The sequence below is a fragment of the Opisthocomus hoazin genome, chromosome 3 (genome assembly GCF_030867145.1).
Source record: "Opisthocomus hoazin isolate bOpiHoa1 chromosome 3, bOpiHoa1.hap1, whole genome shotgun sequence".
NCBI lineage: Eukaryota > Metazoa > Chordata > Aves > Opisthocomiformes > Opisthocomidae > Opisthocomus > Opisthocomus hoazin.
This window is the reverse complement of record NC_134416.1, coordinates 16,406,730-16,433,118: the sequence shown is the minus strand read 5'-3', so window position 1 is coordinate 16,433,118 and position 26,389 is coordinate 16,406,730. Positions and strand designations below refer to the sequence as shown.

The window sequence follows — 26,389 nt, the reverse complement described above, 5'->3', positions numbered from 1 at the left end:
CCTGAAAACAGGTAAGTAATCTCAATTCTGCAGTTCACTGCACACAACAGAACCTGCAGAGAATGTGACTGGGGTTTATCCACATAAACTTGTTTGGGGGATCAAACAGTTCTGTAAAAGACCTCCCTCTAACCACAGCACAATGTCACCAGGCCCTGTGCAACACAGGTGCCCTGTCAGTACAGTTGACAGGACTGGGATTACATTGACAGCTTGTCTCAAACACATGGCACACTGACAAAAGATACACGTTTCCTCAAGGGTATCATTGTTCGGCATTTCACAAAACAGAACAAAACCTCAAATTCCCCTTGGGGGAGCATTTGGGTTTTTTAGTCAGTGATCAAGAAGCAACATTTTTGTCAGTGGAACTTGGAGGCTTCTCTCACCAACCTGGTGGGCAGGAATTCTGCTGTGCTTCGAGAAGAGCTATTGGGGAACAGCGTGAGGTCTGCACAGCCTGAGGGGCTGCAGACTCTTGAGGTTTGGAAGAGTTCTGTGGGATAGCTCATGTTCTGACATGATTTTGGGTTATTTTTTTCACCCTTTAACCCTGCTTCTGCTGTAAAAGTGCAGCGATGTAGTCCTGAAAGACTAAAATCCACAGCAGACTGTAATCGCAGCCCCTGAAGTTCAGTAAGAACAGAGCACCTGGTTTTCTGCAGCAACACAGCCCTCAAATGTATCTGTTTGCATACTGGATTATGTTAGATAGTACCTGTAGTTAATAATAAACCATTAGAACACGAGTCCCCCAAGTTTTATCTGAAGATAACCACTTAATGTTGATTGCTTGTCAGAGTTTGCCTCTGACAAGTACTTTGGGGCTCAGTAAGGTTAATGAAACCTCAGGAGAGGAAGGACTGTTACTCTGTTGGTTTTTTTAAGGAGTCATGCATGCCTTCAGCACACCTTGTTAAGAAGGTTCGTGGAATTATCTACATGTCCGTGTTTCAGACCAAAATGGCTTATTAAGAGCCTACATTTTTGTGTGTCTAGGCTCACACTTACAAGTGTCGGGTTTCTGTTCACAGATAACAATATCAATTAAAAGATGCAAGTTTTTTCACAGCAGATTCCTCTTTTTGAGTAGCAAGCAATCCTGGCTACACACCAAAGGGCAGAAAGCCTTCTCCTGCGTCAGGTAAGTGTGGATCATCACCAGGGTCTGAGGAATCAGATAAACACTTCACCGGGTGTGCAGATCAGCGTTGGGTGAAGGGCTGAAAATCAATTCCTGAAAGCAGTAAGGGCTTGGACAGAGTCCAGCCTTTTGTTGTTGCTGTTGTTGTTCCAGGAGCTCCTTCCACTGAATTCAGAGGAAAAGGCTGGAGCTGGGTCCTTACGCCTTTGCTAAAAGAGCCAGGTATCCGTGATTTCCCTCTGCTGTGCACTCTACGGCAACAGGGATAAAGCTCAGTGTCAAGCGCAGTACGCCGGACCCCGTCAGACTTCCAGCCGGTTCAATTAACTGGATCAAATCAAACAATAATTTCCACTGGAGCACAGGAGGCACTTCTTTTCTACTGAAGGCTGTTCCCTTGGCAAATCTTCACTTTCAGAGGCCAGCTGTTTCAGCCCTTGAGTGGTTCAAAATACCAGCAGCTTCGGATTTTATTGTTATTAGAGTACGGGGGAGGTGGGGAAGAGAGGAGTGCTCTTTCCTCCAGCCTCGCCGCCCGGTCCAAGGCTCGGCTGGCTGGGCTGGTATTCCCAAAACCAGAATAATTTTCAAAGAGGGACACGAAAAAGTCAGGAGCTGACAAGCTGGTGAGTGGCGGCTGAGGAGCCAGGGGTGAGGACCGACCTGTCCCCACCCTGCCGACCGCAGAGCTCACACCGCCCGCCCCAAAGCCCGCCGGGCCCGGCCGCTGCCCCCGCAACGCCGGGCCCAGCCCGGCCCCGCCCGCGCCCAGGCCTTGGCCTGTGTGACGGCGCCCCCCCGCGGCGCCCGGCGGCACCGCGCCGCGCCAGCCGCGCCGGGCTCCTCCCCTCCCCGCGCGCTCCGAGGGGAAGAGGTGAAAACCCGCGGCGTTCCCAAGGGCGTTCCCAAGGGCGTTCCCAGTTCCTTACCAGCACGGGGCCATCCCGAGCCTTCACCCAGGGTCCAGGGGAGAGAAAGCAGAAAGCACCCGGGAACAGGCAGCCGCGACAGAGGCTTTTAGGGAATTTAGGAATTTTTAGGGAATTTAGGAATTTAGGATGGGAGTTCATCCATTTGTCAGAGATCCGGCGCAAGCACAGATTTGTTGGCTACATATGTACATATATAATAATGCAGAGACAGCGGAGACGCTGGAATCACCACATAATCTGCAGAGGGCACCTGGCTTGAGAAGAGTCACGGGGGATTAGACAGCGGGGAGGGATGGAGGTGAGAGAAGGAACACAACCAACTGCAGATCGGCCGGAGAAGAGAGATTAAATATGCACTCGCTCGCTTGTGTCGCAAAACAGAAGCCAAACTCTCGGCCGTGGCTTCCTCCAGGTTCAGATTTCAGGAGAGCTTCCTTCTGCGTTTCGTCGTTAGGTTAGCTGTGTTATTAGATTGGGAAAAACTGCCAAATAATTACAAGATTACAATAAGACTAAATCCCCGTATCATGAATAGCACATGCTGGCAAGTAACAAGCTGAAATGAAAAGAATCAGCTCCAGCCGCTCACTGATACCACAAACACACACCCACCAAGCAGCAAATTAACTCACTTCTTCAAAGTGAAGAACTGTAAGGTCCTCTAACAACTCCTCCACTTAATCACCGAAGTTTTCCCCATCGGAGTTTTCCTTACCTATAACTGAGCCATAAAATTGACTTTGTGTCTGCAGAGCAAAGGCTGCAAATACTCCTTCGCAGACAATAGCACGAGTAATCCGAAAGGAGACCCTCCAATACCTCCCATTTTTGTCCTGGTTCCCACCGGAATGGGAAGGGGAACTTCTGAAGCGCTGCAGCAAAGTCTGACTTGGTGGGGAATGAGAGCCCAGCAGTACTAACCAGTGGTTTAACCGAGCTGAAAAAATAAGTCCCAGACACAACAGATACAGCACGAGTTTTAAAAAAGCAACACAGAATTACAGCCTAATGAGGCTTTGGTCAGGGCACAGCGCTTGGAATCAGCACAATCCATAGGAAGGCCTAAGTATTCAATGGCCACTTCTGAACTACAGATCCTGTCCTTGGAGTGGAAAGACTCCAGGCTGTTATGCACCACACGGAAGTAGTTCAGCAGCAGCAATCAAGTGGGGAAATAAAGAAGTGCCATCAGAGTTAACAATGCTACATCCTACGGCTTCAAGCTGTTCCTTGGAAGTCTCCAGCTAACAGCAGTGCTCCACCCAGCCTAGCTTCTAGATAATGGGATCTCACAGCCTGGTGATCGATCAAGGAACGTGGTAAAGTAATAATGCAGTCGTTAACAGTGGGCGACGATTCCAAAAACCCATACAAAAAGAACTTCCTAAGAAATAAAACTAGAGGGTAGAATTTCAATATTTGGCAAAGTGTTAGAACTATTTATAAAGTAATCAATACCCCTGTAAAGCAGCTAAAGAAAAAATAGTTGATAAAAAGCATGCTTCGTCAAGAACATGTGAAGGGTCGCAAAACAGGGGGAACGTAAAAGGGGTGTTATCATAACATCTTCTCTTGGCTGTATTAAGTTCACTGAATTCATCTGTCTGGAGGCATCCCTCGCACCTCCATTGATTACTTCGGCTATTGACTCTCTGACCCTTGGTCTTACGAATCCCACTTAAGTGGGATGTCTGAGTCACCTAAGATAGATAGGGTAAGCACCCGAAGCTAAATCAGTGGCTCCTCATCTTTTTGGCTCTGTCAGTGGATCACAACCAGTGTTCAGTTCCTCCTGCGTACACGCTGTGCAGTCTTATCAGCAAACCAGGAAAGATCACAAAGCTTTACAACATGGCTTGAGCATTCCTGAAACAGGCTTTGCAAAGACATTTGATAGTTTCTCATATCTCACCCTAATTCACATTTTTAGCTCCCCTGTGAGTAAGAAACAGAAATTGGTTTTGAAACTGGCTGCCACGGTGAGAGGTGCTGGGGGGGAGTTTTGCACGATACCGATGTGAATCAGTGTTTTGTAGAGAATACAGTGGATCAGGTTTACAAAGACTGTACAGCAAAGATCTTTTCAAGGAGAAGGGTAAAAGATATGATCTCTAGTAAGTAAAAGTTCACTAAAATAATTAAAACAAGATTAAATTAAAAATGCAAAAAAAATTGTGTTAGAGGGAAGGAATAATCCAATTATCATTGCATGTAATTACAAAACATTAATTCCCCAACATCTGACTGCACTTGAGAAGTAAGTACTGAAGAGCAAGTAAACATTGCTTCAAATGAAGAGCAATCTACCTTTTTCTCCTGTCCCTAAATACTCATACTCTAAGGGTACAGAAGAACTTATCTACGCTAAGTTGACAGCGAATTTCAAATCTGAAGCTAAGGACAGGAATTATACTTTTCAGTTCAAAGATGATTTGGATTCTGTGCTCTACATCAGGTAGGAGTAAAAGCTACAGCAAACTTGACTACCATGGCTCTTATTGAATTCTTATATAGTGACAAAGTAAAGAACAAGAGGTAGCTAGAGTGCAATTCACTTCTGAGTATGCTGTAGAGCAATCGTTTCTTGAAACCATGAGAGATCTTCCCAAGTAGTTAGCTACAAATGGAGAAGGCATAGCAAGGAAAAGCAACCAGACCCAAGAAATACCCAGTAAGACAGGGAACGGTGTAAAACATTCATCAGCTACCTGCACAGCAGATCTCACAGCTGGTAACAGAGCAGGAGCGTGGAAACTGTTCATTCTGAATTTAGTAGATCTAGAAGCAATAACATTAGTATGTCACTGGCAAGCAAGGCCAAAAATGCCTCAATTGCCCTTCAGCAAGTTCCCATTCCTATTAAAGAGACCAGATGATAACATCACTTCTTCCACACAGCATTTTATGCTACAAATAATGGCATTAGACACTCCCCACTGGTTGGCGCAGGCAAGAGGAGATAGCTTCACTTCACAACTAACTGACTTGACTTCTTAGACATATAGGGCCTACTTCTCCGAGGCACAAGCAGCAAGTTGGTTTAGGAACGAAGACTTTGTCATGGCAGCTAGTTAGAAAACGTTCTCCTGTTCCAGATTTTAAAAAAAAAACCCACATTAAAAAAATTACTTTCTGCCATAATACTCCAAAGATTATTTTTCACAGAAAAGCCAATTTATCAGAAAATAATCAACTATGTTAATACTTCAACTTCCATGAAATGTTGAAGTGCATCACTGTCCCCTTCTTAACTGCAGACAAGCCCTCCTGGTCATACCAGATCTCTCCTGAGCCATTACACTTTTGCCACCTGTTGTGGCAATTCACTACATATTGCACAGGCTATAACCCGACTGAAAAGCCAGACCCAGGAATCATTGCTGAGACATGAGAGAAGATGGCTTTCATGCAAAGTTTTCTTTATTGTAAGAGGTTGAATAACAAAAAAAAAAAAGATTTCCACGTTCCAACTATATGGCTCATCAAACTTCTTTCAATTCTATGCTATATGAACACAGGGTTACAATAATATATTTCTGATATTATTTTCCATGCGAAAAGAACAGTTGCGACCTATTATGCAAACAAGAGCCTTATCCCAACGCCCATCACTCTTTGATGTGTTCCACATGTTAAACATTTGAGAGCAGCCAAGTATAAAACAGGGAAAACTCTTTAGGTCCTCACATTTTCCAACACAAGCATCACAGCTCCACAAAGCATGCTGCAAATAAGTCTGACCTTATCCAGGCAGCAGAAAAAAGCTCTGTCCAGGGTGAAGCAGTGATTTTATTTTATTTTTTAAACCGCAGATGGATGTAGTCAGGATTGATCTGACAGCCCACCAACCAACATTGCTGTTAAGACCTCACAGAAGGAGCAGGAAAAAGTGACATAAACAAGGGCCATGAGCAAGGCTGGCTTAAGCTTTGCACCACAGAGAAGGGAAGGGCTTCACAGAGATGGCTGCAGCTGAAAGTTGCTTCTAAACACTGTTATTGGATGAGCACTGCTTGGGAGGAGGAATCTACTGTGCTGAAGAGTACCGCCACATGCGAAACAAGGAAGATAACTAATATTTTATCAGAAATACCCTCCACTTAGACACAATGAAGGTTCTCTTTGTTTCTACTAAAGAAGCTCTTTTCTTCTTTGAATAAACTCGATGCTTTCTGAGATATATGACAATGCTGCAGAGTGCTCAAAACTTGCTAAGGGTTTGGGACCAAACAGAGAAAAATGTGGTAAGGAAAACTAATAATGCTCTAAAGGAGGCTAAAGTACTTCCTACAACACCTTGCCCTGACCCAGGGCCTTCTTCACTTGGTACCACTCCTACACCTGATCATAAAAACAGTCCTCTACCAGTAACAACCTAGAGGGTAGGTTGGGACCAGTTTATAAGGGACAATATAACAATGTCCAATAAAATAAGCTAAGAAAAGGAGACGGTTTATGGTAGTCTTCTACACTGTAACTACAGCAGGATTTGTGAGAAGACTCAGGAGGGCCACGTGTCAGGTAACACAGCCAGAGAAGCATTGGGATGAACACCTATCGAGGTCACCTCACAGAAGACCTCAGTTTGCTTCTTGCATCAGGCCTCACATTAGGTGTGCTGTGTCGCAGGCACGAGAGATATTCTGGGTCAATGTGATACTCATCAATAATGGAAGGATGAAGGATAACAAAGCTGGAATCCCTTGCCAAGGGAGGGATCAGGAAGTGAGCACAAGCTGTTCCAAATGAAATGGACCTGTCAACAGGAAGACTCAGCTGCCTTAAATGATGTCTTGTATACACATATCACAACATATTTAACAACACTGATATCTTTACTGATGCCAAAATGTATATGGGGAGGATGAAGACGATCAGGAGGCCACAACATGGTGAATCCAGCCACCTGGTTTGGTCAGCCTTCCTGCCCCAGAGGCAGGAAAGAAACCCAGGCCTCCTGCACTCCACTGCACACCGTTCATCCCCAAGTCACTGCTCTGGTTGCAGCACAGAACTCAGCTGAGTTCCGTGAAACAAAGGGCATAATTAAACTATGCATGTTCTGGAAATCGGACAGCTATCTCGCAACACTTTGATAAGAAAAAGAAGCCCTTTCTGTGTATGGAGAGAGTAACTTAGACCCTGAGGATTCAGAGTGCTTCCTAAGAATACCAGAGTAGCCTGAAACAGAGCCAGGACTTCTCCAAATTCCAGTGTATACTAAACCACGAGACCATCCCTTCACCAACATGCTAAATAACTTGAGCATTTCAGCTGATACGATAAACCCCTAACATTTGCAAAGATAATATTGAAGTGAAAAAAAAAATCAATTCAGATTTTAAAAGCAAGATTGTATATGAATATCATAAAAATATATGTTAATAAAGTAGATTTAATGCAAACATCTTTCGAGCTTACAGAATTAGCCAGATTTTAAGGCTATTTGCATCAGGTTTTCAGTAGCAGTTCATATTTAATTTTCCGAGGTGCTGTTTGGTATCTAATGAATATTCATAAATTCTGATCCCTTCTAAAACTAAAAAGAGGTTTTTTTGAGTCCTGTTGCTTTCCTCCTTAAAAGTTTAATTTAAAAAGGCTTGAGTCCTTTCAAGTACCTCCTATCAAATTCCTTCACTTGGACCAAGGTACCTCTTGCGTATTACTTTGACAGAATGAGGTTTGTTTAATGATCATAGTGTTAAAACCTCATGCTCTGAAGACATGCATTAGCACGCTGGGGAACATGGCATAAGAGCAAGAGGTAAAGCAGGGTTTCTTTCCTTCCTTCCCTTCTTTCAACAAATCACACATCAATAAGCAGTTACTTAGACATCTTCTTTATTACTTTGTCAATGGACCATTTTCCCCAAAATTGTTATTCCTTAGTCATTCATGGTTATTCCTCTGTCATTCTTTAGTCATTAGCCCAGTGTTGCTCCTGTTAATGCTGAGACACTGCAAAAATCTTAATTTGATGCAATGCTACAGGATAAGACTGTCAAAGAACAAGTCATCTTTTAAGAAGTATTGCTGCCTGACAAATTCAAAGCCACAAACGCACACTGAAAGCAAGGTCCATTTCTCAGGTTTGCCCCCTGGATTATACTCATGTAAAATAAGTGTAAAAAGCTGGCCAGTCAGAGCAACTTTTTATGTCCCCTCATGCTGGTGTAAATGCCAACACCAGCTGTAGAGCCTCCGGTGACATGGCCTTACCATTACTTTGCTTTCTTGGTTGTACAGGCCACTGTTGTCTTTGTTCTCCCTTTTTATTGCCTTATCTTTCCTACCACTGCTAATTCCTATCACATGCCCTTAGATCTCGCTCAGTATTAGTCCTTCAGATTCTTTTGGTTCTGGCTCTGGGTTCAACACCATGAAAATAACCTCTGACCTGTTGATGAATAAGTCAACTTATTCAAATGCTCCACTCCCTCAACTCAAGGATTTTGTGTACAAAAAAAGCCTCCCAATATTAGACTTTTCCGTATTTAATTCTCCCTAACCGGCTGCAGAATGCATTTCAGTGGTTCTGAGGTACTCAGTAAGTACTCAGCAAACCACAGGACCACAGAAGAATTCAGGTTGGAAGGGACCCCAGCAGACTTCTAGCCCAACCTCCTGCTCAAAGCAGGGTCAGCTATGAGATCCGATGAGGTTTCTCAAGGTTTTATCTAGCTGGGGCTTGAAACCTTCTCAGGACAGAGACTGTGCAACCTCTCTGAGCAACCTATTCCAATGCCCAACTGTCTTCATGGGGAAAAAGTTTCTCCTTATGTTCAGCCTCAGCCTCTTCTTTCAACTCAAGTCCGGTGTCTCTCATACATCACTGTGAAGGGTCTGGCTCCATCTGTTTGACAACATCCTTCTACACACTGGAGGCTGCTGCTAGTCCCCCGATCCCACCCTGGCAAGCTGCCTCTTCCCCACGCTGAACAAGCCCAACTCCCTCAGTCTCTTGCTCACAGGGCAAGTGCTCCAGTCCTGAGTATCTTGGTGGCCCTTACCTGAACCTACACTGGAGTGCAAGTTCCAGAACCGGAGACTCAAGAACTGGACTCTAAAAAGTGCAGAGTAAGGGGGAATAACAATTATCCTTGATCAGCTTGCTATGCTCCTGTTAATACTGCCCACGATACTGTGAGCATTCTTTGCTGCCAAGGCACAAGACTGGTTCATTTCATCTTCCTGACTATCAAGACCACAGGTCCTCTTCATCAAAGCTGCTCCCCAGCCAGCCAGTCCCAGGCTGAAGCGGGTGCAAGGGGCTCGGCCTTCCCAGCTGCAGAGCTTTCAGTCTGTCCTTGCTGAATTCCATAAGGTTGCTGTTGACGCATTCCTCCAGCCTATGCTCTGGTCCCCACACCTAGGTGCCTACAAATGGCAGCCCTGCTCTTGAGTCTGTTGACTGTTACTCTCAGTTTGGAGTCATCTGCAAATCCGATGAGAATACACTCTGTCTCATGGTATCCTCAAGATCACTGTTAATACAAAGATCTTTTTTCTTACTAGGTAAATCACCAGATTAAGCCTTTTTTTCTTATACATCTGCAGCTGCTCTTTGTCAGGAGTAGTAAAAAAGTATAAAATCTCCACAAAGGAAAGGACATTTTGGGTTGCGTTTTTGCCCTCCACTCAATAAATTGTAATCAGCAGCTAACAGTCATAAGTAAAATGCCACACTTTTCAACATCTATGGTTAACAACTGCTAAGATGTGTTTGCCCGCGACTTCTTTCCTGGCTTATGACCATGTCTTAGATTTCATCTACAAATAAAGTTTAAATATCCTTTATGTCACTTGCTTCAAGTTCTTTTCCATCATATTTTTTCATATCAAAGCAGCCTGTAAAGTCACTTAAATTGCTGAGAAATTTTCAATGATCACATCACTTTTCCATAGCCATATCTGGAAACAGTTATACTACCTCGGCTTAATCTTCACATTAGTTTCCATGCTCCTTTCATGCTCTACTTTTTTTGAGCCACAAATCCACTGTTTTATCCCCTCATTAGATTTCAAATAACCGGAGTCACAGGGACCAACAGTACTGGAAATATCTTCCTGAGTTATTGATTTCACTCATAATATTATCACAATATACTTTCACAAAATCCGTACAAACATTGATCGCGTTTCTTCTTTTCTTCGGTAGTTACTGAATTGAAGTTATTTTCTTTCCTGCAGACTTACTTCTAACACTCGTACTAATATTTTCCTTACATGTCTTTTGTGTAAAGTAAGAAAGATCGATCTTGATTCTTCTTTTTCACAGAGGTCTGTAAAGTTCGAAGTTTTGCACATCTGCAAACTACAAGTTTGCCATCAATGTTTATGTTGAAATGCAAACAACATTTTATTCCTTTCAACCTCATCTCATAGTGCCTTAATTCTAAAAAGAGACAATATGATAGTAAAATAGTACTAGAAAAAATTTTAAAATAGCTTGAATCTTTTCCTGGTAGTGCTCTGGATGCAATCAGCTCTGTACACACGGGTGGAGACACAGACTGCACTCCTATGGACTGCATTCAAGAGATGATGACTTAGAGGAAACGGGCACAATGGTTATGTACTAAAACTCAACATTCACCAAACCAATACAAACCACCTCTCACATGTAAGTGTGTATGCCTATTCATGGCTACGTAGTAAGCAAATATCTGTAGTTTAGTTTCCATGTTTGCAATCATTCATATATTATCAGAAAGGAAAGAATAGCAACACGAATCCATGGAAAATCTGAAACACCACAAGTACACATATACATACAGACACTGATTGAAACATCCGTTAGCTAACAATACATGATTGTTAAGATTGAGATTTGTATGTGAAACCCAAATCTCTGCTTGTTACTAAATGGCTGAATGCCAGTTCCCAGTTTTGTATATCACCACTTCAGAGAACAAATTAGTGCTCCACATCATTAAACTTTTTACAAATTATTTACAGCCGGGATATGACTAAAAATGCTATTTAACTCCCAAGTTACATCTGTATTTATATTAATCCATTTACTCTGCTAAACAGATGTCAGTTCAAAGTGGTCAGCTAAAATACCACTACAGCAAACCGAGGAGGAGTTAACAAGTCAAGCAGATCAACAAAATCAATATCCACTTGTAAAGTAAATAGGAAAATAAAATACAATGATGCTTTTTAATATATTCTTCTAACACAAGACATCAAGTGTTGAAGGTTTGAGGTCCTGCAGGTATTTAGGGGACAAATCATGATAAAAAAACCCAAATATTTTTTAGACTAGACAAGGAAAGTATGTGTAAGTGGGAAGCCCCCTATCCAATAAAGGAAAGACTGCAAGAAAGGACGATTGTACTCGAGCTAGGCTTGGAACAGAAATCAGTTTCACTGGCTGGAAATAATACTTTAGATTGATACTAGGAAAATACCAACTTTAAGTACCATAAAATACTGGAATAGAGAGACATATAAATCTCCTCCATGGCAAATTTTCCAGAACAAAGTTAGACAAACATCTGTCAGAAATGAACTTGCTGTATTGATCCTGCTTCAGCCCTAGGGAGGGGCTCAGTTGGGCTTGCTTCCCATCCTACGTGTTATGGACTCAAAGTTTAATATTTAAAAAAAAAAAGGCAAAAAAGAATATGAACTTAAGGCGAAACACCTCAATGAAAAAAATTCATTTATGTTTTTCCTCATAAGACATTTCTTAACGTTTGGGGGGGAGTTTTATTTACTTGGAATGAACAGGGTGTGGCCCTTACCCACATACAGACTGACTTCCTTCCTCATGATATTAACCCTGAATAATCTGAAATTTATCTTTAGAGAGATGGCGAAATAACTTACCACATCCTATGGAAGCTGGTATATTCCCCCTGCTCTAAACCTTGCAACTCTCTAGTCATACAATCAACAAAAAGCCCTCAGTGCACAGTCACAATCTATTAACAACAAAGTAAAACAACTGCCACATTTTAAGTAAGTAAAATATTTCTGATAGTGCATACTTTACCAGTTATGTCATGCTGTTTGAATGACTCACTGTAGATTTGATACTGATTAGGGCAATGCTTCTTCAGCCATTTGCAGACATCCTGCTGGGTCCATAATGCCACAGGCTTGGTCAGCTTCACAGTCCCAGACTAGAAACACAGAATGAAGACAGAAATGACGTTTAGTCTGAACAGAAGTTTCAGAAATATTAATCTGTGGCGCCCATCGATGATATTAAAATAATAAATGCAAGATAGGAGCTGCTCTGACTGGCAGATATCCAGTAATCACCAGCAGGCTACCCAAGACCCAGCTATTCAAATACATTACACAGGAATCACACACAGTGAGAGGTTCTTCAACATTATTTTGCATCGCATACGTGTTCCTTGCATCGTAGAAACATACTGCACCATGTCTTACTTGAATAACAGTTTAAAAAGTGACCAACTCTGCACCCAAAGGGCAATAGCTGCAGCCTTTGAAACTTTCAGATTCACAGGAGGGATGGACATTTGTGTCCCAGTCTGCATATAACCACTGAAGACCAGGAGTATCCTCAGGCCAGGCAGGTTCCTGAGCTACAATTAGAAAAAATCTTGCAACAAAGCCCTGTAGTGCAAACAAGCTTAAAGACTGGTTCTGCCCGTGAAAAGGCGACTACACACCAAGGGAGGTAGAGCTGGTGATATCGGTTCATACTGAGCATTTCAGCTGACGTCGTTCCTAGTTTGAGTGATGTTTACAAGCAGTCTCAGTTTTTCTGCTTCCCTTTTACCTTTAACCCTCCTACAATCACTATTATGGGAAATAAGTAGGACTCCTGCTTAAAACAGTTGCTTATTTATAAATAAATAAAAAGCCCACTGTTCCTTTCCTGAAAATTTAGTTTTATAACAGATTATCTGAACAAATAGATTAACAGTTTATACACAAAACATTCATAAATTAAGTCAATTGCATTATCATATACATAAAGCCACATTTCATTTAATCAAACAATTCACCTTTGCACATATACTTTTTAACCATATAAAAATGCTGAGTTCTAGACAACCTGAATTGCAGAGGTTTAAAGCCTCTTGTCAAAGTAAGCAAAACAACAAAAAAAGAATATATATTCAAAGTGACTTCATCTTTTTGTGCAACACAGTCTGCCCAAGAGACTAAGAAAATCTTCAATAGATAGGCAGTTATTACCAATAACAAATGTTTAACGTTGGACGTCGCTGATGTAACTGGGTGCGAACACCAATGTGTCCATTTACTTCATGATTTTGTCAAAGAACTGAGTCTACGGAATAAAACCACAGTATCTTTGTTGCCACGCTGTGCACGCAGACTACCTGTCCTCCAGCTCCTTGGTGGTGTACAAGGTTCAAGACAAGCATTTCTGCTCAAACTGAGGTGAAGGGGAATGTCATCCCAACTGTTCTTCTCCTTTAGGACTCATGGCAGATTCCCTCGATATTGCCAGCCAGGGTTTATCCCAGCATTTACGCAGATGTACTTTGCCAGACAGCCATTTCCAACTTTTCAAACTGGCTTTGAAATTTTTCTTTACTAGAAGCCCAAAGGACCGAAGCAGTGTTAAGATAGTGCCTTGCATCTCCTGTTAAGTCCATAAAGTACATTATGCAAAGATACTAAGTTAGGGCCAGGGAATACGGCAGAGCTAAAATTGCAACTGGCAAACATGTTTTGAATTTCCCATGTTCAGTTCTCCCTCTCTTCTTCATTGCCTGGGTAGAAGTTAAATAAACAGCAGGAAAATTATAGTTGAATATTTAAGACCATGCACAACCCTTAGCTCAGCCCTTTTCTTTTAAACGAAAATACGCTCACCAGACACACGAATCCTGTTTCAAATACATGAATAGACACAATCTACATTTAGAGGTATCACAATAATCCAAAAATCCACCTCAAATAACTGATTCTTATCTTTTGCTGCCACCCACCAACCTGCAGCAGGCACAAGCTTGACTGACAAGAGTTGGCATCCATAAGAAAAGAAACTTCCAGAGGTGCTGACGGTGCATTATAACCAGGGCAGTGTTTGCTCTACCACTGTCCTTTCTCAGAGCCACGCCAGTCTTCTGCATATATGTTGTGGGCTTGTGTGGCAAGGTTTTGGTAGCAGGGGGGCTACAGAGGTGGCTTCTGTGAGAGGGTGCCAGAAGCTTCCCCCGTGTCCGATCAAGCCAGTGCCAGCCGGCTCCAAGATGGACCTGCCACTGGCCAAGGCCGAGCACATCAGCAACAGTGATAGCACCTCTGGGTTAACACAGTTAAGATGCTAGAACAGAAATTCCCCTGCAGCCCCTGGAGCAGACCACGGTGAGGCAGGTTGTCCTGCCGCAGTCCATGGAGGTCCACGGTGGAGCAGATATTCACCTGCACCCTGGGGAAGGGATCCCATACTGGAGCAGGGGGATGCCTGAAGGAGGCTGTGACCCCGTGGGGAGCCCGCGCTGGAACAGGCTCCTGCCAGGACCTGCGGAGAGGAGCCCATGCCAGAGCAGGTTTGGTGGCAGGGCTTGTGACCCCGTGGGGGACCCACACTGGAGCAGCCTGTTCCTGAAGGACTGCACTCCGTGGAAGGGACCCATGCTGGGGCAGTTCATGAAGAGCTGCAGCCTTTGGGAAGGACCCACGGTGGAGCAGTTCATGGAAGACTGTCTTCTGTGGGAGGGACCCCACGCTGGAGCAGGGGCAGAGTGTGAGGAGTCCTCCCCCTGAGGAGGAAGGAGCAGCAGAGACAACGTGTGATGAACTGACCTCAGCCCCCATTCCCTGTCCCCCTGTGCCGCTCGGGGGGAGAAGGGAGAGAAATAGGAGTGAAGCTGAGCCCGGGAAGAAGGGAGGGGTCAGGGGAAGGTGTCCGAAGATTTGGTTTATTTCTCATTATCCTACTCTGACTTGATTGGTAACAAATTAAATTAACTTTCCCCAAGTCAAGTCTGTTTTGCCCATGACTGTTAATTGGTGAGTGATCGCTCCCTGTCCTCATCTCAACCCAGGAGCCTTTTGTTACATTTTCTCTCCCCTGTGCAGCTGAGGAGGGCAGTGACAGAGCAGCTTTGGTGGGCACCTGGACTCCAGCCAGGGTCAACCACGCCAACGTAGAGAAACCTGCTCTGGCCACTGCGAAGGTCTGGAGAAGGGGCAGCCTCTGCAGGGAGAGCCAGCGCCCTGCAACTGTTCCTCACACAACTCCAGAGATCAAAGGCTCCTCTTTGAATGTCCCTAGCTTGCTTGTTACTGCTATTTGAGTCAAAGAAGAAACTGAATTTCAATGAAGAGCCCAACATCATGGTGTCAGCTAGCTGATTTTTATTACACACATATATAAATGCATGTCCTTCACAAACACATCAAAGAAAAACACAAGTAAAAATAGCCATATAGCACAAGCAGCCTCTCTGATTCCATAGAAATTCCCGAACAGAGTCATGTATTTTTATACAAATTACTGCTTAAATTCAAAGATATTTTTTGAGCATTGGAATTTTTGAAGACTAGAGAAAAGTCTGTCAGCCCTTGAAAAATAAATTATTAATGGCTTTTCTTGTACATCATTCAAATACTTAAATTACACATATTTGTATACAAATAGATATAGCTAGCTATAGATTTACAAGCTATTTATTCCTAGCTGAAAGCACACAGGTAGTGCCAATGTTTGTTTTAACTAAGAGGTTGCTCTTTTCAGTTCAGCAACTATTCTCCTCTTAAAAGGTTTAAGCACCATCATGTTAAATAGCTGAAGAACAAGTTTATCAGCAATTACAGCACAAATTCAACATTTCCTTCTGTGCCTGTAGAACTGAAAGATGGCTTCAAATGTAGCTGTTTTGCCGTGCAATATACAGATCACTGCACAGCAAACATACATGCTGATTTTTTTTACTGTCCAACGTTCAGAATTGTGATTAAAATATGTTTGACTTACAAATTTATAACAGCAGTCCAAGGAGGACATTTTTACATTGACACAATCAAGCATTATGTTTAATTTTCTAATTCATAAGCACTTGATGAGTTAGATGAATACATGTTTTTTTAAGCAATGGTTATAAAAAGCATATTGTTGTTGCTTTCATTTTTGGAACATCATATCCAAAATATTTTCCAACCAGACACTGTAAATGAAAGACTATTAAAAAATATGCTTCCCTCACACAAAATTCATTTGTTAGTTTCCTCCCTGCTCTAAAGCTAGATTTTCTACTAAAAAAATTCCCAGTAAACCAAGGAAAATTACCCTTACCGTAAACATACCTATCAAGTGAGTCCCCTACCACTAAATATACATATAAACTACCTAGACAGTTGGAAAACATGTCATGTTTTACTTTATTTCTGTTTATCAGCTCAGTCAAACAATAGGCCCAAACTGATTAAATTAAAATAAAATATATTAAAAGTATCTTTGGTCCAGCCTTCCCTTTCATTTTCCTGACATGCACTCATCCTAAGATCACCCATTGCTGGCAACACTGTAATAGTTTTAATCCTGCCAAATGCTATGCCAACTCATGTGCCAGATATAGATCTAACGAGAATAAAAGTCTTCAGTATTCTGATCTTTTCTTGTACATTTGAAGGAAAACCTGTTTCCTCAGGATTTTGTGTCAAACTCTTTCTTCTAAATTTCCTAACTCCGGTTTTTGCTGTGTGTCTCTCAAACTATATAAATTACTCCCAAGAAGAAAAAAAAATAGCAACTTTAATACATGACACAATTTCATGCTCTCTTTGTTCCATGGTGCACAGTTAAGACAGTACTTAAAAATCTTACTTAAGTAAAGCACTTATTTAAGACAGTACTTAGAATCACCAACTCAAGAATAAACAAACACACACATCAAACTTACAGCCTGTGCACTACTAGAGAGTGTATTTCAGTATTCAGCATAGCATTAGCAACCAAGCCCAGCCCCTCCTAAGCAATGACGTACATGTTATCTCTTCAGCCTTTCAGGTGCAGTTTACCAAGCTTGCCAATTTTGAAGGTCAATTTATTCACCAGAATTTCTTTATTTATTGTATTTTACTCCAGAAAAGAAAGAAAGGCTTCTGTATTTTTGAGTGATGAAGGATTCAGTCTCATTATTAAAACTACCTTACATACTATGAGCCAAGTTATTTAAAAGAGCTTCTCCAACCCAACATTTTGTGCATTTATAAATCTGCTCAGACTACAAAAATCCAGGGACTGTAGAGATCCGGGTCCTCAGTCAAACAGGGCTGCAGGTCTGCTGGAAGAAGGCTGCCTGATAGCATTTGTAACATCCAATTTGCTGACACACTGATCCTGACATACAAGAAAAGTCAATGCATATTTACATTCAAATTTATCCAAAGTCAGACCCTACAGTTTCTGCCTAGAGAAATGCTTGCAGGAAACAGAGATGGATAAAAAAGGCGCTGCTCAAAGCATTAAGGCAGATTCTGCTCCAACAGACATCACAAGAGACTCTGCTCTGGGGTTTACAGTTTAACCAGAAAAAGACAAAGCAGGACCAACTTCATTATAGCTGTGTTGGTCAAAGGACATAAGCAAGGCAAGGCTGCAAGGCGAAGCACAATCGTTTACTAGACCAGATGCGTGGAGCTCTGCTAGCTGTGTTTCAGACACAAAGAAATCTTCACACGGAGTAGACGTGGAGTATAACTGCTCAGTACTGAACCATTACAATAACCCAGTTAGGCAATTAGAGAGAAAAGGGGCCTGATAGCTGTGAGGGGAGGTATGGAAAAAGCAAAGTAAGAAGTAATAAGGTCACTGCCACCTAGTAGGGATGGAGAGAGTGAGATGGGTGGCTGTCACCCTTAGAATAATGCAGAGTCAGCTGGGGCAGGAAACATGAAAATGTGTCAGAAAACCATTGATGTTCTGCGATCAGAGAGAGAGACTGGGACGAAAGAAATGGGATCACTTCATGAGTGAAGCCGAGAAGGAAATATTTGTTAAATCAAAACATAATGTCTTCTGCAAGCAAACTATAAAGGGTTCAATGATATATGTAAAATTGCAAAAATAAAATTTTATGTTTCATTCATACAGATAGACACAGCAGACAATGTAAACTACACAGCTCCAAAAGCTATCTAAAGTTACTGTCAAATCTTTCAGGCTGCTCCAGAAGGAAGACTAACAGCATCAGCTTCATCATTTCTGACAAGAAGCAGCAAGAGAAGCAATGCCCAGTAAGAATTTCAAAAGCATGATTCTTTTAAACATGCTTGGGTTATATTTTTGAAAAGAAGAAAATAAGAATCTTTTTCATATATTCCAAATTACTTCTCCAACATTAAGCTGCCTATATAGAATTCAGAATCAATGACTAACATAAAAGCTAGTTTCAGTTCTGGAAAAGAGAGAAGAAATGAGCCAGGCTTGTGAATGCATTTTTATATGATATCTTAAAATATTGAAGAATCTGGAAAGGACACATTTTGGTTTAGAAATACACTTTCTCAGATAGTCAGATAGTCATACTTAACAAGACTTTTTCCAGCAAAGACTGAAGAAAATTACAGTAAGAAGCAGACACTCCATAAAACCACTGAAATTTCCATTGTGTTGGGTACACGTCCACGTCATTTATAAATTTAATACTAAGAAGAGATGAAAACGACGAACTATAGGAAATGTATTTATTTAAAAAAAAAAACGGGAAAATACTATTAGACACCTTCCCTTTTATATTGACAAAAGATTGACGGTTTAAAACTTTAATTTGATCAGAAATCCAAACAGTCACATTCTAATTACTTAAGTCACTGTGAAAAAAACAAAAAAACAGTATTGCAAATAAAACATGTTTAGAAAAAAATATCATTGCAATTTAGTTTAAAGCACTCTTTAAAGGCCAACTTTGCACCAGCCATAAACCCTAATGTCACCCAGGAAGGATTAAAACAGAGACACTACAGCAGCTATCATGCAAGTCATACACCTGTGACAGATCAACACACAATGTCCACCTCTCATTAAAACTATAGAGACACGGGAGACCTACCAAGACTCCCAAATTGTGCTGAAGCGTGGGCAGCTAGCTCCTTGTGTTTCTGGCGTTGCAACCTTGTGTCTCACATTGGCAGCCCCAAACTTGTTCCACATGGCAAGATGCAAAATGCAACTGGTTGGCCTAATCTGTGACCTCCTGGGCCGGTGAAGGGAGACAGAGAGTGATGCCATGAGCAAGATCTGGAGGCTGCGCAGCTCCCAGGGTGCTCACTTCTATTACCACAGCCTGATGCCCAAAGCATGGCTACAGAAGCAGCGCACAGCCCGCACCTTGGCCCTTCCCACACCACTCCCACGGATGCTGTCCCACATGTAGTCCCTCCTTCCCGCGTCTGGTCTGCTGGTGCACAGCCACACCATGCTGCCTGACGGGCACGTCTTCCCACAGAAGACAAGACCAGTTACAAGTACATGCAAGAGGGACTGAAGTCCAAGGAGCAACACGAACCAGACCCACAGAGGGATCACTGCCCCCTTGAACCAGCCACCGACCAGATGGGGACAGTCCTCTGCCATCGTGGGGGAGAAGACAGAGCTGAGGAGGGAGGACTCCGGGTGCTGAGCACAAGGCGAATGGGGCCGGGTCAGGCCTCACTGAGAAGTACCGGGGAGGGCAAGGACTGCAGACTGACACGGAGACCATGGAAGGTGCTGGAGAAGTGGAAAAAGTCATCAAAGTACATTTGCTGTTCATATCCTCCCACTTGCTGGAGGAAAAGGAGAGGTAGGAACAAACGCCACTTCTATGAGGGCCTCCCTCCTACAGTACCAGTGGGGTCCACACCCCCCCTCTCTCTCCCTTACGGAGTCTCTTTGCCTTTCCACAGTCCCAAGGGCCACGTTGGCCACTCGCTTCTTCTTTGTTGCCTTAGCAGACTGCTGTAAATTGCTGTCCCTACCAAGAGACGGCTCTGACAGCGCTGAAAGCCAGCGCTGCACAAACAGAAACTTCTACCCCATGGTCCCAAACCAGTGCAGCATCACCATTTGTTCGAAGACCGATGAATGAAGAGGGAGGTTTTACCTGTCTTTCAAGCAACACCGGGATTGACCCAGTCAAGAACCTTCTGTACCAGTGACACAAGCTTACGTGTACTGCAAACAGCCTGCAAGGCGGGGAAAAGTAAAGAAATTATGAAGAATAATGAGATTGGCCTGGAAAGTATGAAGTTGTTAGAGGGAGTTAACTCCCTCCTAAGGCTGTCGCAAGTATAGCTGTCAACAGGAAGGGATAAAGTTGTCAAAAAAAAAAAAAAATCACTGAGCGTTATCCTGATTGGGATAAAGGCAGTATCAAAACAACAAGCAAGGATAAATAAGGTGGTACATTTCCCATGAGAGTGCTCTCTTTCAATGAGATATCACACTCTGAAAGCAAGCATCATGACTGGCAGATGCCAGTGTGGAGATAAACGGCAGTGGTACTATCAGCAAAGTGTGAGGAACTGAAGTGTCAGGATGAGAAAGGAGAGGACAGAGCACTCCTCAGCATTGTCAAGAAGCTTGCCTGACATCATTCTAATTGCTATCAAAAATCCTGAAAGCTACAACCGGGACAGACAGGCCAACGATGCTTAAAATAAAATCACAGGTAGGACCAGGAGCACAATCAATTTTAGGTTTTGACAGCCAAATCCAAATCAAAGAGTGCAATGTTTTAAAATTCACTTCGTCTAAAAACACTGCATTTTTAATCTTGCCAAACTAAAGATCCATTTCACTCAGTGTGAATCAGAAGATTCCTTCCAGTCCAAAATTTAAGTATTTGCTTTTCGGTATTTGCAGAGGAAACACAGAGGGCGAGTGGCTCTGTCAGGGTGAGGGTTCCTACTTCACAAGATACAGCAATTGTATGATACTTGTTCACTGATGTGGCTTTGATTCCCTTTCTCTACCTGAGACAATTCAAACCTGTCCAAGTCTGGGCTCTAACCATCACTACCTTGTATCACGGATTACAGTATTCTCCAAGCAAATACAAATCCTCCTGCTTTTACAAGCAAGCCTACTGTTTCCCGCATAGATCTGGAGAACGGACAATGTCTGTTCACACAGCAGGTGCCCTACCAGCATGCCTTGTGCAGCTATGAAGATAAAAGGTTCCTCCTTGAACTTCTCTAGCCTGCTTGTTAGCACTACTGAGTTAAAGAAGAAACAGAGTTAGTTTCAATTAACAGCTCTGTATTAACAGCAACTTAGAGCAAGTAATTAACTAAACTTTATTACAAGCACATGTTCTTTACTGCACTTAAGCATCCACTACAGCAAGAACAAAAATTGGAGAGATTCACCCTTGAGATGGCACACGTAACTCGCAAGTTAGCTCATCTTTCATGCTGTCTGAAGGAGTAAGTTCTACATGCACTGTGAAGATTCATGGCATGAGTCTTCATCACAGAACACTCCATTCAGCCTGGTTGTAGACGCAGGAGTGTCCCAACTTGGTGAAAGCTGTTAGTTCAAATCCATTCAGGTACACGTAGGAAAGCAAACAGGAATGTCTAATAACCAAGTGATGAAGTGTAGCTCCCCCTTTTCCAACAGTTTGTTCCAAACTCAGAAATACCATCAGAGCAACTGAAATTCCACTTTTGACAAAGTTTAGTATTTGTCAAAAATATTTTCTCCAGGTCTAGATTAAAACAAAAACAAGAAAATAACAACACCCAAAACCTACCTATACTACAAAACTGACAAGTACAAAGGAGGCTTTGGTCTCACTTTTTCTTTTTGTTAAACCAGTCCTGGCACCTCTGCAACCTGCATCTTAGGCAGTTACATCTGCAGTTGAACTAAGCCAAGACGGCTTATCAGGAATTCCATTAAAATAAATACAAACCAGGCATATAAATAGGTCCACTGATTTTCTTGGAATATCTCACATACTTATTTAAAGATGGTCGTATAGAAGAATTTAGCTAAAATAACAGCCTGTAGCAGCAACAAAATCCACTGACCAAACTAGACTGGAAAAGTGATTTGCACAAAAAAACCCAATAATGCACTGAAATCTTGTTGCTCTTCAATTACAGAACAATAAATAACAGAAGATGAGAGCTAAAAATGTGAAGATCTGAAGGATTGCACAAAGTTTAGATACTTGCAAATTCAATAACAAGAGTTAAAAGAAGTTGGTCAGCCTGTATTTGTTTGGTGGGTCATGAGAATGCTTTTGACTCATACGCACACACATTTGGTGATGTCTTATCTGCAATTCTTGAGTCACTTACCTGGATTCTTTCAAAAACAGCTCAATTATCAAAAGTCAGCAATACGAATCATAAAACAGGCGGCCTTGAAATGAGAAGAACTAGACTGGACCATGACTATTTTAAACATACCTGTGGCATACTCACTTTATCCACACTAACATGGATATGAACTGAAATGCATCAATTTAAAATTATGATGTGTAGCTTAATGGTAGAAATTTCCAAGGCTCATAAAAATTAGTTTTCTGTAGTAGGAATACAGGAATACTACTATAATACAAAGAGGTCTTTATTTAATTGGAGGGCGGGGGGGGGGCTTACTGAGCAGTACACTGCTCATTCTGGAGATTTCACATAACACTAAACATCAACATGTACCTAAATCCCAAGTCCTTTTCCTTACAAATTAAATAAAAAAAATTAAAAACATTCCCTATGTTTCTAAATGTTCAAGATATTCTAATAAAAAGGTTATTCAAGCACAGCCTAAGCCGAATCTCAGAAACATGTACCTAACAGTGTCAGTGAGGTGACGTGCTTTTTAGTGACGTGCTTTTTAAAGAAAAACACATCTATGGCATAATACGGCTTTTGCCAAGGCAGTGTACCTTTCTTTGGGGGAGTTGTCTTTAATGATACTGGCAGATTTTTTTCATTCTTGGGATTTACTGGTGGAGTCACCCTACCATAATAAATCTGCCCAGCACAGACCACACTTCAATCTTTCCATTTCTAATTACAGAATTCTGTTGGGAAGACACTTCACATGTCACAGCCTAGGGTTTGAGAAGCAACTGTGTATTTTATTAATAGCTGCTGTATGTCAAAGGTGAAGGGTACAATCCATTTTTTGATCTTAAAGACACAGACAGTGAAGCATTTCTATATGAGAAGAGCTATAAAAGAAACTGTTGCTTCAGCGTTAGCATGCAGTGAGGTTAATTCCGCCATTAGCTCAACAACAGTACATTTGTACAGAGAAAACATCTAACATCCTGAGAGGATCTTAATCCCTATTAAATAATGACAGGTTGCTTTCTTACAAGGTTTACTCCTTCAGAGTGAATCACATTTTTGGCACCTTTGTTTCCAGCAGATGTGCCAATTAAGAGGCTTGTACTGTAAGAAGTAGTATAACCTTTCCATGCCAACTTTCAGTCTATATGGATAGGCTCATCCATATGCAGAAGGCAAGCGCAGCAGCCAAGGCATTTTATACCCCAACAGCAATCAAAGTTTTCTAGATATCTTTGCCAGTTGACTCTTAACCATGTTCTCTTGAGCCAAGTACATTTTGAGAACAACTTTATAGGCCAGACGTGTACATGGGTACGAATAAGAAAAGGTCTCTAAGCCTCAGCTGACAGGTCAACCTCTTGCTTCCCAGTACGACATTGCTTCTGCTTCCAGCAGAGGCAGGAGAACAAAGGCAAATGTTGATAGAAGAGGCAGATTAGCCCAGCCATAGCGTTGCAATGCCTGTGTAGAAGGTCATAACGGATTTCTCAACTTAAATATCTAGAAGGCAGATAAACTACTTGTTTTTCAAAACAAGCAGGGCACTTCTGACGTCAATGTAATTTCTCACTGATTACTTTTGAGAAACTACTCCTCTCTCCCTAATAAGGGAATTCCTGTATTCTCTTATCATCCCTATTGAAGTCCTATATTCATAAAAAGAGCTTAAGCACTACAATGCCCTTTTATCCCCTTTATTAGAGAAAGCAAAAAGTCTCAAACTGAGATTCACAAAGGCCAGTCACTCCTGGCTAGGAAGCAGCCCAAGTTAGCCAAGAAGAAGATACAGAAAAAGCCATAGAGCACAAGTCCCATATTCATATCAAGGCCAGCCCAGGCCAAAGGGAGACATCTCTTCTCACTCACAGGAAGCATCTCTTCCTCTAGTGCAGCAAATAAATCCAAAAGCAAAAGAAAGGTCACAAGCTTGTCATTTTAAGAGGAAATGGATGTGACAACAGCACTGTCTCTGCTCAAAAACCTGAAGATTTGGAGCTATAAAGCCCACATAGATGGGATTAGGCAGACCAGACTCAAGCTGGGAGGAGAAAGAAGGCAGAGGTTAATATTGTTGCCATGCTCTGAACATATCTTCTAGATCAGGACATTCATGGGAAAATGGGACTTTCCCAGGAACATCCCAGCAGGCACCATGGGGAGGCTAAGCAGGGGGGGAATGCCAGTCAAGTGAAGACTTGCATCTTCGGTTCCAGGTACCATGGGTAAATCCAGCCCCAAATGTCCCAGCAACAGCTTCCTGGGGAAGGCAGCTGCGAGACGTCCCTAGAAATGTGGAGTTGAGACTTCCAACAAAAATATCACGTCCACCTGACCTCAATAGAAGGAACTTGAGTCATAAGGAGACAAATGTGAAAGAAGGGCTGAGAGAAGATAAATTAAGCATTGTAATAAATTATGTTCATCTGCTGTAATGTGTTGAGTACATACAGTCCTTTCTGGAGTGAGATCTGTGAAGGGATATCTAAATCAATACGCTGGGAAGACAAACTAGCCCTGAATAAGATCTAGACATAGTCTGAAAGAAACTCAGTACCCTTCTCTTTCTTGGATCAATTGTTTGCAGTTTAAGATTACATGAAAAAATCAAGCCAATCCTTCAGTTTTTGTTTGCAGAAAGACCAGTAGTGTCAGGCAGTGAACAGCAGGCCGTTCTCAAGATTCACTCCAGGGGCAAATTCATCTCACAAGCCAAAATTTAACTCTTGGTTAAGTAGCCAATGTTCTATACACAGACCACTGCATAAAGACATACGTAATTTTAAGCATCTCAAATTCCCCATTACGTCTGCTATGCTGTTCTCCTGCCCAGATCAGGGCTTTTGTCTCAAGAACAGCCTTTGGCAAGTGATATTTTTACACAATTAACACATTCAACTTTTTTTCCTCCAGAGCTGGCATATTTTCTGAATAAAGAAATGCAGGCAGGTCCAATAATACTTCAATTGCGTTAATACTGAAATCTTCATTTTTATGCAGCTTTTTATATCCATCCAACTACCGATGAATAAATGACTCCAGGTAAAACTCACAAGTGCACTGATTCATTTAAGTCACTTCTAAGAAGCATTTAAAAATAAACTAATTCCTATCTATCCAGAAACAGCAGCTAGAACTGCAAAGTTAATATGCAAAAGAAAACTTTCGAACCACAAATGACTCGCCAAATCTGCTTTGCAGTTTTATTTTAGACCACGTTATTGCAGTGTCCTACAGGTCAGCTGCCACACTGAATTAGTCTGCTATATATTCTCCAATCCATGATGTTTGTTCAGGGTGTTTATGCTGGAAGGTTCTGAATTTGTCCAAGTTCAAAACAATACACGTACACAAACAAAAGAAGTTGTTGAAAAGAATTCAGGGATGGAGGACGCTTCAAAGGAACCTACTCAACACTTCTTTTTCTTGCTTTTGGCAGTCCCTCAAAAGCCTCCGTTTTCTAATCTCGCAGACATCAGAATTCAGAGAAATGAACTGTTAAGGAATGTTACCAGACCTTTTCGACGCAAAGCCAGCCAAACCCAGGCAGCAGGAGTAACCAGCTGATAGAAAGAGCACCATCTACTGACAGGCAGCATTTTGACAGACCCAGACCGTTTGGCAAGGCGCTGCACGGGGCTTCCAGATAATGTAGCTTTTAGTGAATTCACTTTTCTCTAGGAGATGTGCAGTACTTCTTACATTTTCCTGCTCACCTGCCCTGTCTCTCCTATGCCATTTCAGCCGTTCTCGTGGCTGACGAGACAGCCCACTCGCCCCAAGACGCAGCAGCACAGTTCGAGCAGCCAGGCCCCCCCATCTCTCTCCGTCATTCAAGCTTCCACATGGAGCTGCTCATCCTTTGTACATAGCTCCTACACCACCATTTTACAACTGTAAATTAAACATTTGATTACCAGCTGTTTATGAGGACATGTTTCCAAAACCTCCTTAGTCAACAAGGATTTTCCACTTAAGTCGGACACTTTTGAACTGTCCCTAGGTAAGATGCAATCACCTCGTGATTATTGCAAGCTTCAAGGTTTACTTCATGAGATGAGAT

The 26,389-nt window shown here is 42.2% G+C and overlaps 1 protein-coding gene across 3 annotated transcripts in view; it reads right to left on the bottom strand.

Annotated features, from left to right (window-relative positions):
* The window catches only part of SAMD12 (sterile alpha motif domain containing 12), a 187,508-nt gene that overhangs the window by 124,728 nt on the left and 36,391 nt on the right, over window positions 1-26,389 (bottom strand). For 2 of the 3 annotated variants that reach the window (XM_075415648.1, XM_075415650.1), the window contains exon 3: window positions 12,080-12,209. In XM_075415648.1, coding sequence (XP_075271763.1) covers window positions 12,080-12,209 — 130 coding nt within the window. The remainder of the gene's footprint in view (window positions 1-12,079; window positions 12,210-26,389) is intronic. The other variant, XM_075415649.1, reaches the window with a different exon arrangement.